Raw genomic sequence first — 13,631 nt, 5'->3', positions numbered from 1 at the left:
CACCCTCAATATGGGGGAGCTAACATCCACTGTGTGGGTAGCAACACATACACACACAAACACACACACACACACACACACATGCACGCCTTGACACAGATGCGGATGTGTAGGTCAGCGTCCTGACTGCTGCTGTGTTATCAGTTGGTTAAAACACGGAAAATGACAAGTTAACAGCCAACAAGCATCTTCTCCATCACTATGTGAGAGATGTGTGATAGTCACAAAAAGACAGAGACAAGCATTTTTCTTTTTGTTTGCTGGTTTTCAAAGGTAAGAGAAACAGAGTTGTGTAACTCACTTGGTAATTGGCTTATACAAAAGTCATGTGGGACATAATTTCATCTGCTTTCTCTCTCTCTCACACTCTCTTGCTCTTTTTCTCTCTCTCTCTCACACACACACACACACACACACACACACACACACACACACCCCCCTTGAGATGACAGTTGCCATCTGTAGAGTTATTATTACCTTTTACAACAGCCTACACATTGATTTCACAAAGTACTGACACAAAAACGTATTGACGAATAGCTGACGGCTTTTGTGGTGCCATACAGAAAAACACTGGAATCACCGCCTCGTGGTTGTGTGCCTCCGCCAACCAGTCATGTTGCAGTTTATACATCCGTGTCTGTCCAACATGTCTTCACTTCATCATTTTATCCTGTTAGACATTTGTGTGAAATTGTCATCATTAGTAGGGCTGTGTTTTTGCAAGAATCCAGAGATGCAATACGTATCATACTTGGAGTAGCAATTCAATATTTTGCGATATATTGTGATAAGCAAGGTGATATATTGTGATTTTTTTAATTTAATTTTAGGAAAACTGTTATAGTATAAAGACCACATCATAAATACACCATTTTAGAATAGGCAAAAAATAACACATTTATACTGTGTGCAAAAAAACTGCATTGTTTTTGCCCCAAACTGCATGTGATTATCATAAAGTGGGCATGTCTGTAACGGAGAGACTCGTGGGTTCCCATAGAACCCATTTTCGCATATCTTGAGGTCAGAGGTCAAGGGACCCCTGTGAAAATAGCCATGCCAGTTTTTCCTCACCAAAAAATTTAGCATAACTTTGGAGCGTTATTTTGCCTCCTTCTCGACAAACTAGTATGACATGGAAAGATACAATTAGTGGCCAGGCCCGATGGCGGGTAGTCGGATTTTTAAGAGGTTAATTAAAATTCGATAAAGCGTTTTGGAAGCCAATTGAGCTGGGCTCAAACAGGTAATTGGTAGTCGGCACCTTGCAGTTGCATGTGTCTGTTCCCTGCAGAAATCTGTTTATTAAAACCCAGATATTAGACAAAGCAAGCCCATCTCTGCTGAAGCGTTTCTACATTTTAATGCCTGATAGATTTTCTAATAACTTTAGTAAACATTTTGGTTGTTATAGATCTCAGTTTTCCGAGAATGCAACTTTGTAGTCTGGCATCAGACACACACAAAGCACCCCCTTTGTGCATACCCTCTATATACTGTACTGTCTGTGTTGTTTGAGTTAGTGTACACACAAATAGGCAGCAATAGGGGCAAACAGATAATCTGATATAATGTGGGTAATCAGAAATGAAAGGGAACGTTATTAATTATATTGTCAAGATAAGTATGACAAGATGTAATTATCCTATGAGTCATAGTATCATTTTAGTTATTTTGCTTATTATATATTTCAGCTGAACTCTTCTTTGGCAGCTTGGTCACCACGGCTCTTTCACATGAACATGAAGAGACATTTTCCTCTCAGCGAGTTGACGATGACACATAATAGCTGTGCAATTAATTTGTATAGACTCTATACTTCTATGAGTTAATTTTCTTTCCTTTTAAAGGTGCTAAATGAGCTGACAGCTAGCAGCTAATGGTGCTAACAGCACTAGCAGTGCAAACAACAGCAACAGTTCTGACAAAGCTAACAGTGTTAACCTGGGGGGGGGGGAGGGAACCGGAGGGTCGGCGCTATGCTTCTGCGTAGCTTTATAGAAAGTGGTAAATTGAGATCTTGGAATCTTCTCCAAAATCAAAGTCATTTTTCTCCATCGCCGACAAGTATAGTGCTGCATGATGCATTGCATTGTGTGATTTTTTACTAAAAATGTTGCGCATTTTATCGTGTCGTTATCTTTGTACATAAACTATTATCTTGCTTTTGAGTATGGCCATTCTCAACAGCTTAAAGGACCAATGTGTAACATTCCGGGGGCTCTATTTGCAGAAATGGAATAAAATATTCATAACTATGTTTTGATTAGTGTATAATCAACTAAAACTAAGACTCGTTGAGTCCTTCATATCTACATAGGGAGCGGGTCCTCTTCAAGGAGTCCGCCATGTTGCTCTGCCGTGTTTCTACAGTAGCCCAGAACGGACAAACCAAACACTGGCTCTAGAGAGAGTCTTTTGTGTGTTATGTTACCTGAAGGCCTCCGTAGTTCTCCGACAGCTTGTTAAAACTGTGGTAACGTGAGCCGCAGAGTGCAAAACGTCGCCAGCTGCCGTCTGACTTCCGTTGCTCCTAAAGTAGTGTTGTTATGGTAAGGATGGCCTCTGAGAGAGGCCAACAGCGTTACTACGGTTTTGCACTCAGCGGCTCTCGTTACCGCAGTCTTGGAAAGGAAAGAGTGAGCGGAGGGGTACTCAGTTGGTTGCAATCTGCAACCACACCACTAGATGATGCCAAATCCTACACAATGTACCTTTAACGTGGTACAAACTAGTTCTTCGCAAGTGTACCTGCACCTTTAGTGTCTTCTGGCAGTCTAAATGCTAATTTGGAGGTTTCTCAACTTTGAATATGATTCTGGGCAAATCAAAAATAAATTCATGGCATGAAAATGGTCAACGGTCAACAGTTGTGCTGCAGCTGAAAATTATTTACAATATGGACGGATCTTTTTTAAATGTCTTTATTTATCAATTCAAATTTAGTTTATAAAATGTTAGAAAATACAAAAAAATGCTCATCTCAATTTCCCCATTTTCCAAGGTGACGTCTTCAAATGTTCATGTTCACCTTCAACCAAAACCCAAAGTATTGCAACCCCTGTCTCTGTTCGATGACGCACTCTGGTGTCAGATGTGAGTGGCATCTGATATCACAGTATTGGTAGCAGGTAACAGGTTTCAGGAGCCCATATTTGGACTTGTGAGTCTGTTATTGATCAGTGCCTCTAAGCCCTGTCACAGCCATTTATGAAGTCCCTTCTCGGTGATTACAGGGTCAAGACCCATTTTCTGCCTTGAGCTTCTTATGTCCCTGTTGGAGCTATTAAAGAGAGCTTGCTCTCTCACTTCATCTCCTGCCCTTTGAGCACAAAAGAAATAACCTTCAGAAACTAATTTATCCTCCTCTGGAAATCTACACCCTCAAACTCGCACAATGAGGCAGCCGCCGCCTGCTCTCCGTTTCTCTTCCAACTGCTATTATTTTTTAAATTCGCTCTAAATGACTTTCTTTCTTTTTCAGCAGTTCCATTTATTCAAATGACAGTGTCCCCAACTAAATCAATTTTGCTTACTAATATGTAATCCTCACCCCTCTGTCTCCCCCTGCCTCCCCCAGCAGTCGGACCGGTAAATTGAATCCAGGAGAATCTTTGTTGTTAATATTCGACGATGATAATGCAATTTTCAGGTGTGAATACTCAAGTGAGGAAATAATCTTCTACTTCTGTACCTCAGAGGTTGTTTTGTCATTTTATTTTGGATTGAAATTCAGATGAGGGAAGGAAGAAAAAAAACACACCCTCCAATACCATTCATGTGGACCGGAATCAAATACAAAGCAAACATTATGCACTACAGACCTTCACAGAAATGTGTTTCCTGTATTTTCTGTAGAGTTTTTCTTTCAGATAAGATATGTTTTTCTACCAGAGTTATCTTTGACTTGCTGGCGAGCTCTTTATCCCCAACACAGATTTCAAAAGTACATAGTCATCTTTTCCTGGAGATTGCAGACACATTAGAAATGTGAGTTTTGCAGTTTAAGAAACATTTCTGTTGAACCCTCAAGGCTATATTGGTATGAAGTCGGCTTTGGATTGCTCTTGATGCACTGCAGACTAACAGCCATGAAAGAAACAAGCAACACAGATAATAGTGATGCCCGGGCTTCAATACATTTGTTCTCAGTTTATTGTTTTCCAACAGGAAATGGATGGCTAAGCAGAATGTTTAGTTTCCCGTTTACAACGCCCACACTAGGGTGACTCGTGTAATTGTGAAACAAAAACCCCACCACCAACTCTTCCCTTACAACGCACTGCTTTTGTTTACTCTGTTAACAAAGCTCTAAAACAAACTGCCTCCAAAAGCATGCAAATTACTCTCATTCTGCCTCCCTCTTCCTTTTCTTTTAATGGTACAAACAGCATCAGGCATGTTAGCGCGGAGGAACTTGCACTTTGTGTAACCCAGGTGTCAAGTGTACATTACGATCGCTGAAGGGACCGCGTTGATCGGTTACAGTGCCGCTGCCTGGTTTAGCAATTTCAGAAGCAAGATCTGGGGGAATATCACAAATACGACATAAAAGCAGGAGACAACAAGCTTATGTGTGTGTGGAAAAAGAGAAAGACACACCCACGTGGCACCGGTGCACTCATCACTCAGAAAAGTCCCTCTTCTGTGACTCTGGAAATGGAGTATAATTTAACTTGGGGGGCCATTTCATTGTTCCCTTTAAGCTTCTTAGCTCTAAAATATTCATATTTCAGGCGAGGGAGGAAGAAATCTGTGACGGCAGCAGACAGAGGCGAGCGGGAGAAGAAAGAGGATAGCGAGCGAGAGAGGTAGAGAGAGTGAGAGAAACTGACGGAGTGAGAAAAAAGAGCAATGAAATAAATGAAAGATACTCGGGAGGAGGGGAGTGAGGAGAGGGATGCGGAGAACAGAGAGCAGCACTTTAACTGATGTTCTCTTATAAACAACTTTCTCTCTGTCTTTCTTTTATTTTCACCGTGAAACACTTCACAGCAGACCTGTCCAACGAGAGATAAAGCCATTTCTCTGGCTGCAGTGGAGGAAGAAGCGCGAGAGTAGACAGACACAATCATAATTATAATCTGGACGTCACTGAAAGCAATTATTTACATATATCTTGTCTTACTTGTGCTGCTTGCTGCCACTCGCCAAAAAAGTGATTTTTGTTGGATAGCTCAATTGAAATACAATGTAATGCTTTGCTAAGAAAACTATACATCGCTAATTTACACCTGCTGTATAAAAGCTAATAAGGTAAGATTTCTGTCCAAGATGCTTGGTATACATAGTAAAATAAAGACATAAATTGTGTTTATACTAATAAACTAGAAACTACAAAATTCCTTCAAGGTATTCCTGAGATATCACGTTCACGAGAATGGGACGGAGATATGGACGGATGGATAACCTGAAAACATAATGCAGAGGCATAAAAAATTGCCACATCAACTGTATAACATACAAAACAAGAAATAACAAAATGCTACATAATTTGAACATCTTCATGGAGTATTAGTTAGTTAAGATTTATCTATTCAGGAAGATTCATTTAGTTCAATATCTCATTAACAAGAGAGACCTGAGAACAGATAACATGTATATATACTGTATATAGAATTCAGTCACACAAAGCATCTTAATATGTAAATGTGAATATGTAAATGGTTTATTATGTTCCGAAATTAAAACCATGTTTGTGTCTTTTTTCAACACAATAACTTGCCAACAAGATAGATATAGTTTCATTTTTCACTTTCAACACCTCACCTTAACGGTGTAGTGCACACACGGGGATTTGTGGTATCATTTTATCATTTCTGGTAATTAGCAATCATCCCACTTATTATGGTGCATGCACGGTGCATGCGGTTGGGTCTGGGATTGAAACGTGTGATGTACGGTCCTCTGTGAGAGTACATCTTCGTCTTGGCGCTCTGACGGTAAGCGTTAATTGAACGGAGCCTTAACCATGCATGTGATCCATCTGGAAGACAGTTATGTAACAGTCCCAAAGCAAAATGAGAGCTGACACGGTTCAAAACAAACTATATGCAGAGCATTGCATTAGTGAGTCATCACGTCCTCTTATAGATAAATAAAAAGTAAACTTTCACAAAACACACCACGGTGGGACCTATAGAGAAGGCCTTGTGAATATCCATTATGAAAAGGTACTGTAGCATATCAACTCTGATTTCCTTTTACCTGTCTTGCTTCTGTTCTTGAGTTTCTAGAATTGTACTAATGTGAAAACCAACATGGATCTTTAGTTGTCACAAAATACATCACTTGAAATGAGAGGAGAGCTTTTAGATATTATGTTTTTCAGTTGTTCCTCCATCCACCTGTCCGTACGTACGTACCCATTCTCATGAATGTGATATCCCAGGAATGCCTCGAGGGAATTTCTTCAAATTTGGCACAAGCGTCCACTTGGACTCAAGGATGAACTGATTCGATTTTGGTGGTCAAAGATCACTGTGACCTTATGTCCGTCCCATTCTTGTAAAAGCGATATCTCTGGAAGTAATTTCATTACATCTGGCACAAACATCCATTTGTACTCATGGATGAACTGATTAGTATTTGGTAGCCAAAGGTCACTTTGTCCTCACAAAACATGTTTTTCGGCCATAACTTAAGAATTCACATCAAGGGGTGAGAACCAGAGGGGCGTAAGTGACATTTTGGACAAAACTTAGTTATAAATATCAAATGAAAGCCCTTGATGCGTCTTTCTACTGCTAAAATTCTAAACCAATCCAGAGTTATTAATCAAAAACCAAAGGACCTACCACCAAATGCATTGAACTATTTGGGGCCAAGGGGCGCAAGTGCACTTAAGAAAAAAGAAAAATGTCAAAATATTGTTCACTAAGTATATACAGTATAGTCATCCACATGTTTATGAACGGTATATGTATGGTCATTTTTTTCTTTCGGCTCTCCTGTAAAGATGATCAAAGGTCACTTATGCCCCTCTGGTTCTCACCCCTCGATATGCAAATTATGATCATTTCACACACATGATAAAAAGTGATGTAGTGATGACATTTTGGACGGACATGGATGTGAACTGCAACTTGACTTATTGGCAGAGGCATACTGTACAAACGCGAGGCGGTAATTCTAGTTCTTAAGATGAAACCGAGAAGTGAAGGAAAGGACAAGAACCCTAATCTTTCATCCCCATCACCAAAAGAAAAATATGGTACACTGCTGAGCACATATTGGCCGTTGCTTGTAAGTGAAAGAATGAGCGATGATAACGAGAGGAGGGTAGATAGTAAAGAGGCAGACAGAGAGAGGGATGGAGTCAGTGCAGAGATGTAATATGAGCGGTGCAGCGAGCAGCGCTGTATGTGGGTTGTACAGTAGCCTGGCAGGCTCGGCTGCTGCTCCTGCTGTTGCTGCTTTAAAAGAAAAACCCAAAGCTGAATTGATATGCTAATTTGATTGAGAAGGCGTGGGTGGATATGGAGGTTTTAAGCAGCGAGAGGGACCGACAGAGAGTGACAAGAAAAGAGAGCGAAAGAAAGGGAGAGTGGGAGTGAGAGATGTGATGGAGAGAGGGAAAAGATTGAAATGAAACAAATGGGAAGGAGTGGGACGAGAGGCGAGCTCAGCGTGGCTCTGCACTTTGGGGTTAGAGAGTTTACAGTCAATCACTGAGCAGTTGTCAGTCAGCTGTGTTTTATTAGTGGCAGCAGCTACAGGGTGGCAGCACAGCCTCCACCAGTGCCTGTTGACACATTGACTTGTTTTTTAAACATTTGTTAATTAAAACACAATTAAAAAAACAAAATAACCGTGGTGTCCGTTAAATATGACATACAATTATTTCATTAAAGTATAATTCCAGTTTATTACAACTTGGGCCTTATTTTCATAGTTTTACTTTACATCACTTACAATAACATTATAGTTACCGAAGTAATTGCGAAGATCGGGGAACGCAGAAACACTTCAGCCAGATCTAGATAGATATTAGATCTTAGATATCTAAACCAGAACCAGATAATCTAAACCAGGGGTTTGTTATTTAAGGCCCATTTCTGATTGTTAAAAATTTTCCGTGGACCACCTTCCCAAATAAATGAGAGAAAATATAACATTACATGACAAAAAAGGAGAAAAACTTAACTGGGCTGTAAATATGAGTTATGCCGCTGTCAGATGTAATGCGCAAAATAAATATTCTGCTTGCCATCACACATCACTGCCTGCCATTGTGAATCTAAATCTAATGTACCAGTGCAGTGCCCATTTGTGGCGTGTCGCGGGTCTAAATTGCACCAAATATGACAAAGCACTCCAGCAATACATCCGCCAAGTAGATCGAATGAGCCGTTCTCGAGATATGCGAAAGGCATACGGAAAGACAGAGATTCCTCACTTTATTGTTAGATTCAGGGTCATATTTCCTCACCATATGCTTTGGTGCTTTTTCCTGGCACAGGGTGATTTCCCACATCACTTTTTCTTCCAAATAACAATCCATTTTGTGTCACTGCATCCGAGGGAACGTTGGTTAGCTAACTGTGGCAAAACACGTTTGTCGTGATTGGCGTGGTGATATGCAAATGTAACTGGTCATTGAAATTGTGCTTTTTTTGAATTCCTATGTTTTTTATTTATGTGCATTTTTTAGCATGTTTAGAAATAAAAATAACTAGCTTTGGAAATTACCCAAAACATCTTAATTGAATCTAATCATTTGGCAGTACCTCCGCAACCCAACAGATGACACTCTGAGGCCCACCAGTGGGCCCTGGCCCAGTGGTTGAGAATAGCTAGTCTAAACTTCTTTATTAGTAAGTAAAACCAAAAGTGAAACTGAAAACATTTGTAATAATCCAACATCCAACAACAAGGCAATTCTGACCAGACAGTTGACGCTGACTATATTCAGTTTTAAATATTTATATTGGTAAAATTGTCAATGACATTGTAAAGTCTTTCTGTTTCTTGTCTTGTCAGGCGGCTAAACGTCTCCAAAATACAGCTCATCAATAGTGTAGTAAGAAGTGCAAAAGTACAGTAGTGCAAAGAGGAGTACAGCACCCGACAGCCTGTCCATCAGGGTGCAAAATGACCTGAGGATGGTGTGAAGAGATAATTGGGACAAGCTGTCATTGAGTCTTTATCTTGTTAAAACCATAGACTGTATATAAGAAGTGGACATAGTCACTGTGACGTCTACAACCAGACATCTTTTTGCAACCAGAGGAGTCGCCCCCTGCTGGCTATTAGAAAGAATGCAAGTTTAAGGCACTTCCGCATTGGCTTCACTTTTCAGACCCGGAGGTTGCTGCCTGGTTAAAACAGAAAAGAACGTAACCACATAGTGGTTGGAAGCACCCTATCGTGTAGTAGGAGGCCCAGCCCAAAACTACGAAAACCATACCCCGATCAAAAGTATATAAATGTCTGATGATGCATGTGGTGTATTATCTGTTACTCCAATCTTTTTCTCACTGATTCTCAGAAACACCCAGGACCAGAGGGCACACTGAGGACCGTCGTCATCCAGGAAAGGAGGCTCCACGTCGGGGTCCACAATGGCTGGTGTTTCCTCGACAAGCCCCAAGTGGTGGTGCTGGAGCACCTTGCCTCAGGGGCCAGAGGCCGATCAGACAGCCCCTCCAAACAGAGCAGCCCAGTCAAGGACAGGTGAGCTGAGGAAACACATGTCTGCAGTTGAGCTGTTGCTGTCGGCTACAGGAGATGGCGGAGCATAATTCTGTTCTCAGAATAATTTCAGGAGTGCTTATTTTTATAGTATTTCATCAGCCTCTTCCGGCGCCGGTCCTTTCGCTGGTAGGCAAGTGATTGAAAGTTTATCCTGTAAAGTCAGCAAAAAATTGTATTTTTGAAAGAGCTAGGTTGGAATGAATTTCATTTGTGTATAATATTCGTCGGGAGATGTCTGGAAAGAGTGAAACATTGCACACTTGTATCTTATTCTTCCCTGGTGTCCATTTGCTTCATACTCTCCTACTTTCCGATAGTATATATATATATAGTTTGTTTCACAATCTGCCTTTTCTTATGACATGTAGCAGGTCGATATCAGATATTTCATATACTGGTGTCTTTTTTTTTGTCATATGAGGAAATAGAAAACGCACCTCAGTTTTGCTGGATGTGCCGGTGGCTGGTTGTTTGATTGGATACAGTTGTCCTTTGATATGGACTAAAGCATAAGTCTGAAAATGTCTTAACACAACCCTTCCTTTATTAGCTAATTCCATTATGCCACACTTACAGGTAGACTTAACCACACATGCACACCCACAGGCCGGTGACAAATGAAAGGAAAAAACCTGAGGAAATGAGTAAAAGGAACATTTACCCATGTAAAGACTGCAGCTGCTTCCGTACAGGGAACGAGGGGGCACTAAAGGGTTTAATGAGTATGATGAGTCATATGCGATGGCCTTTACATACAACACATCATGTCAACCAACCTAGTCAAACACGTGTTAGACAGCGCTCTCCAGCAAAACACCAAATGAGGTAATATCTTGTAGGAGACTGGTGTTGTTCATCCCTTCAGTAAAGTTCAGACTTGTATAATTTATGCAAAGGAGCACTGAAGCTGTTCTTGAGGTGGCCCAACACCTTACTAAGACATGTTTTACATTAGTTATTTGTTTGTATCTATGCAGCAACTTTGTTCGGCTCATTTTCTGTTACCACTGTAGCATTAAAGGATGGTGGAATTAGCAAGCTAGTTAACTAACTAGTGGACAGCTGGCTAGTTATCTAGCTTGCTAATTCTGCCGTGCTTAAATGCTACACTGGTTACAGAAAATGAGCCAAACAGCGGGCTGGTGGCCAGCGGCAGCGCCCTTCACCTCACTCCCCGCCGCTCTGGAGAAGGACAAACTACCGGCGAGATGCGCCAGTTATGGAGCTGCGATGATACTAAGTGCCAATCTGATACGCCTCTTTATTTATAAATCTGTAAATCTCTCTGTGTGGACCTGATTAAGAGCATTCTTCTATATGTAAGGTAACATGAGGCTGTATGTACTCATCAATTCTTAGTTATATTGTGTATCGGTCATGTCTGGCTGATACCTGACCCGCTTAATAAGATCAGTGTCTCAACAGTCATCTATCAAAAAAGGTCAAAAAGCTACATAACAATAATGTTTTTACACAATTTATTTATGTGTCCATCAAATTCCATCCAATTCAACTGCAGACAGTCGAACAGACAGTATATTCTCTTAAAAAATGTCCTCGTTCCACCTTTAATGATGCAGGTCAACACACACACACACACACACACACACACACGTAGGAACAAATATATTATGTTTATGCTTTGCATGTGACTTTGTAAATAGTCAGTTGACCTCGCTCAAACAGCAAATACTGTATTCTTGATAATGCCTTACATGTCGTAATCCAACCCCAGCCTCATAATTTACACACAGGCCTCTACCCTCATAAAACCGCCCTGCAAAACATCCCAATACGTGCTAGTACTTCATAACCAATCGAGGAGATATGGCTGCTGCTGCCTCTGCCCCTGGCTTTTATTGAGACACCATGACACTCAATGCTAACCTTGTCAAAGTGGATGTGCTGATGTAAGGTCGCCAGCGTCTGCCTTAGATCAGCAGTAAAACACTTGGATTGAATGGTTTTAGCATGTCAGACACAGAGCAATAGATAGATAGATAGATAGATAGATAGATAGTAACTTTATTGATCCCGAGGGAAATTCAATGCCTGAAACTGAACCCCAGCACCACACATCACGTAGAGAGGCTAAATCTAATTTTAATTCCCGGGATGAGAAACACTCAATAAAATGAGTGTACTTTCAGAAACTTCCATGTAGAGTTACAGTGTTAAGACACACTCGTTTATTTTGTATCCACAAATTCAGGTCCTCAGAGTCCGAGCTGGTCACCGCACTTTGCTAATGGATCGGTAGAGGCTGTAAAATACCAAGATACCCTCTTGTAACTCATTGTGCTTTGGGTACACCAGCTGTCACAGATATCTCATTGCTCCATGTTAAATCACTGGAAGTATTTCCAAACATAAATGTTTAGAGCAAGTGAACCTTTGACCAAGCACAAGTAAACAACAGCCAGCAGTTTCAATTAATGAGCTGTCAGGGCGCATCAGTGAGCCATTGAGCAGAACTGCTTTGGGTTAAAAAAAAAAAAAAAAGGTTTTGTGTCTATTTCAGTGACATTGTGCCAAGTGTGTCCTGTTTGTAACTTGAGCATTTTGCTCCAGAAAATATGCAAAATACTACAAAATTACAATACAAAATGTTACAAGAAACCATTTAAGAATAGCTGTGATGTATAGCTATATTTAAAATGCTGGTATTTTCCATTTTCATATTGTAAAGTCATAATTTTGATACTTTTCATTGCACTGCAGGTTGACTCGTTGACCCGCGGTGAGCTTCGGGTTCGGGTGAGCTTACTAGAAAATATCGTATAGTATCGTAAGTTATTAATAACTTACAGAAACATTGCGTGCAATAGTCCACCATCTCTTCCACCTCTCTGTCTCTCTTAAACACACACACACATCAGCCGTGCTGACGGCACGTCATTTTAACACATTCCGTGTCACCCTCACATAATGCGCTGTCAAGAGGTCGTGTTCATTTCACGTATGTCTTTGAGATCACGTTGCACACACACACTGCGAGCCGTGGCGCTCAAGTCTGCTTGTCTCTTTCCTTCTCGTCTCAGACCTCAGTCCTGAAAATTGTGCTACTATAATGCATAAAGTTGGCGGTTTGCAGATTGGGTTCGGGTGGTTGATTAACACATATTTTTGCGGGTCGGGCGGTGCAGATTGTCTCCGGGTGAGTGCAGGTTATAAAAAACCCTGACCCGCGCATCACTAACCACGATGAAGGGTGCGAACAAATGTGTCTCTGACAGTTAGAGCTGCAACTATTAATCAATTAGTTGTCAACTATTAAATTAATCGGCAACTATATTCATAATCAGTTAATGAGAAAAATGTGTAATTTTTTAAGTCAAATGTGAATATTTTCTCATTTCTTTACTCCTCTATGACAGTAAACTGAATATTGTGGACAAAACAAGACATTTGAGTACGTCATCTTGTTGCTTTGGGAAACACTGATCAACATTTTTCACCATTTTCTGACATTTTATTAACCAAACAACTAATTGATTAATTGAGAAAATAATCAATAGATTAATGGACAATGAAAATAATCGTTAGTTGCAGCCATAGTGACCATACTGTCTGCAAAATACCTAATCCATCGAAAGCATAATGGTGTGCACACATGCTGTCAGTAGCCATCAATAGCAGGCGCCACTGCGTATACTGGATGTGTTTTATTATATTCTTCAGCACCTATATGTCAGGTTGTTTATTTAAACTGTGGCCCTCCGTGTGATTGGGTGGGATATATTGTACAGTTTCATGAAATAATAACACATATGGACTTTTAATTAAAAGGAATAGTCCAACACTTAAATAAAGTCAAAAATACCAGAGTGTATGTTGTGAAACTCCGCAGATGACACACAGACACTGAGAGATGATTGCCTTTTTTCAGTGCGTGTCTGAATCAAAATGCATTGTGTTTGCTACTTCAAATG

The 13,631-nt window shown here is 40.5% G+C and overlaps 1 protein-coding gene across 1 annotated transcript in view; it reads left to right on the top strand.

Annotated features, from left to right (window-relative positions):
* The window catches only part of nphp4 (nephronophthisis 4), a 178,853-nt gene that overhangs the window by 51,954 nt on the left and 113,268 nt on the right, over nucleotides 1-13,631 (top strand). Inside the window, exon 8 of the mRNA XM_074644653.1 lies at nucleotides 9,494-9,678. Coding sequence (XP_074500754.1) covers nucleotides 9,494-9,678 — 185 coding nt within the window. The remainder of the gene's footprint in view (nucleotides 1-9,493; nucleotides 9,679-13,631) is intronic.

Source organism: Sebastes fasciatus, chromosome 8, assembly GCF_043250625.1.
Source record: "Sebastes fasciatus isolate fSebFas1 chromosome 8, fSebFas1.pri, whole genome shotgun sequence".
NCBI lineage: Eukaryota > Metazoa > Chordata > Actinopteri > Perciformes > Sebastidae > Sebastes > Sebastes fasciatus.
This window is presented reverse-complemented; position numbering and strand designations above follow the sequence as displayed.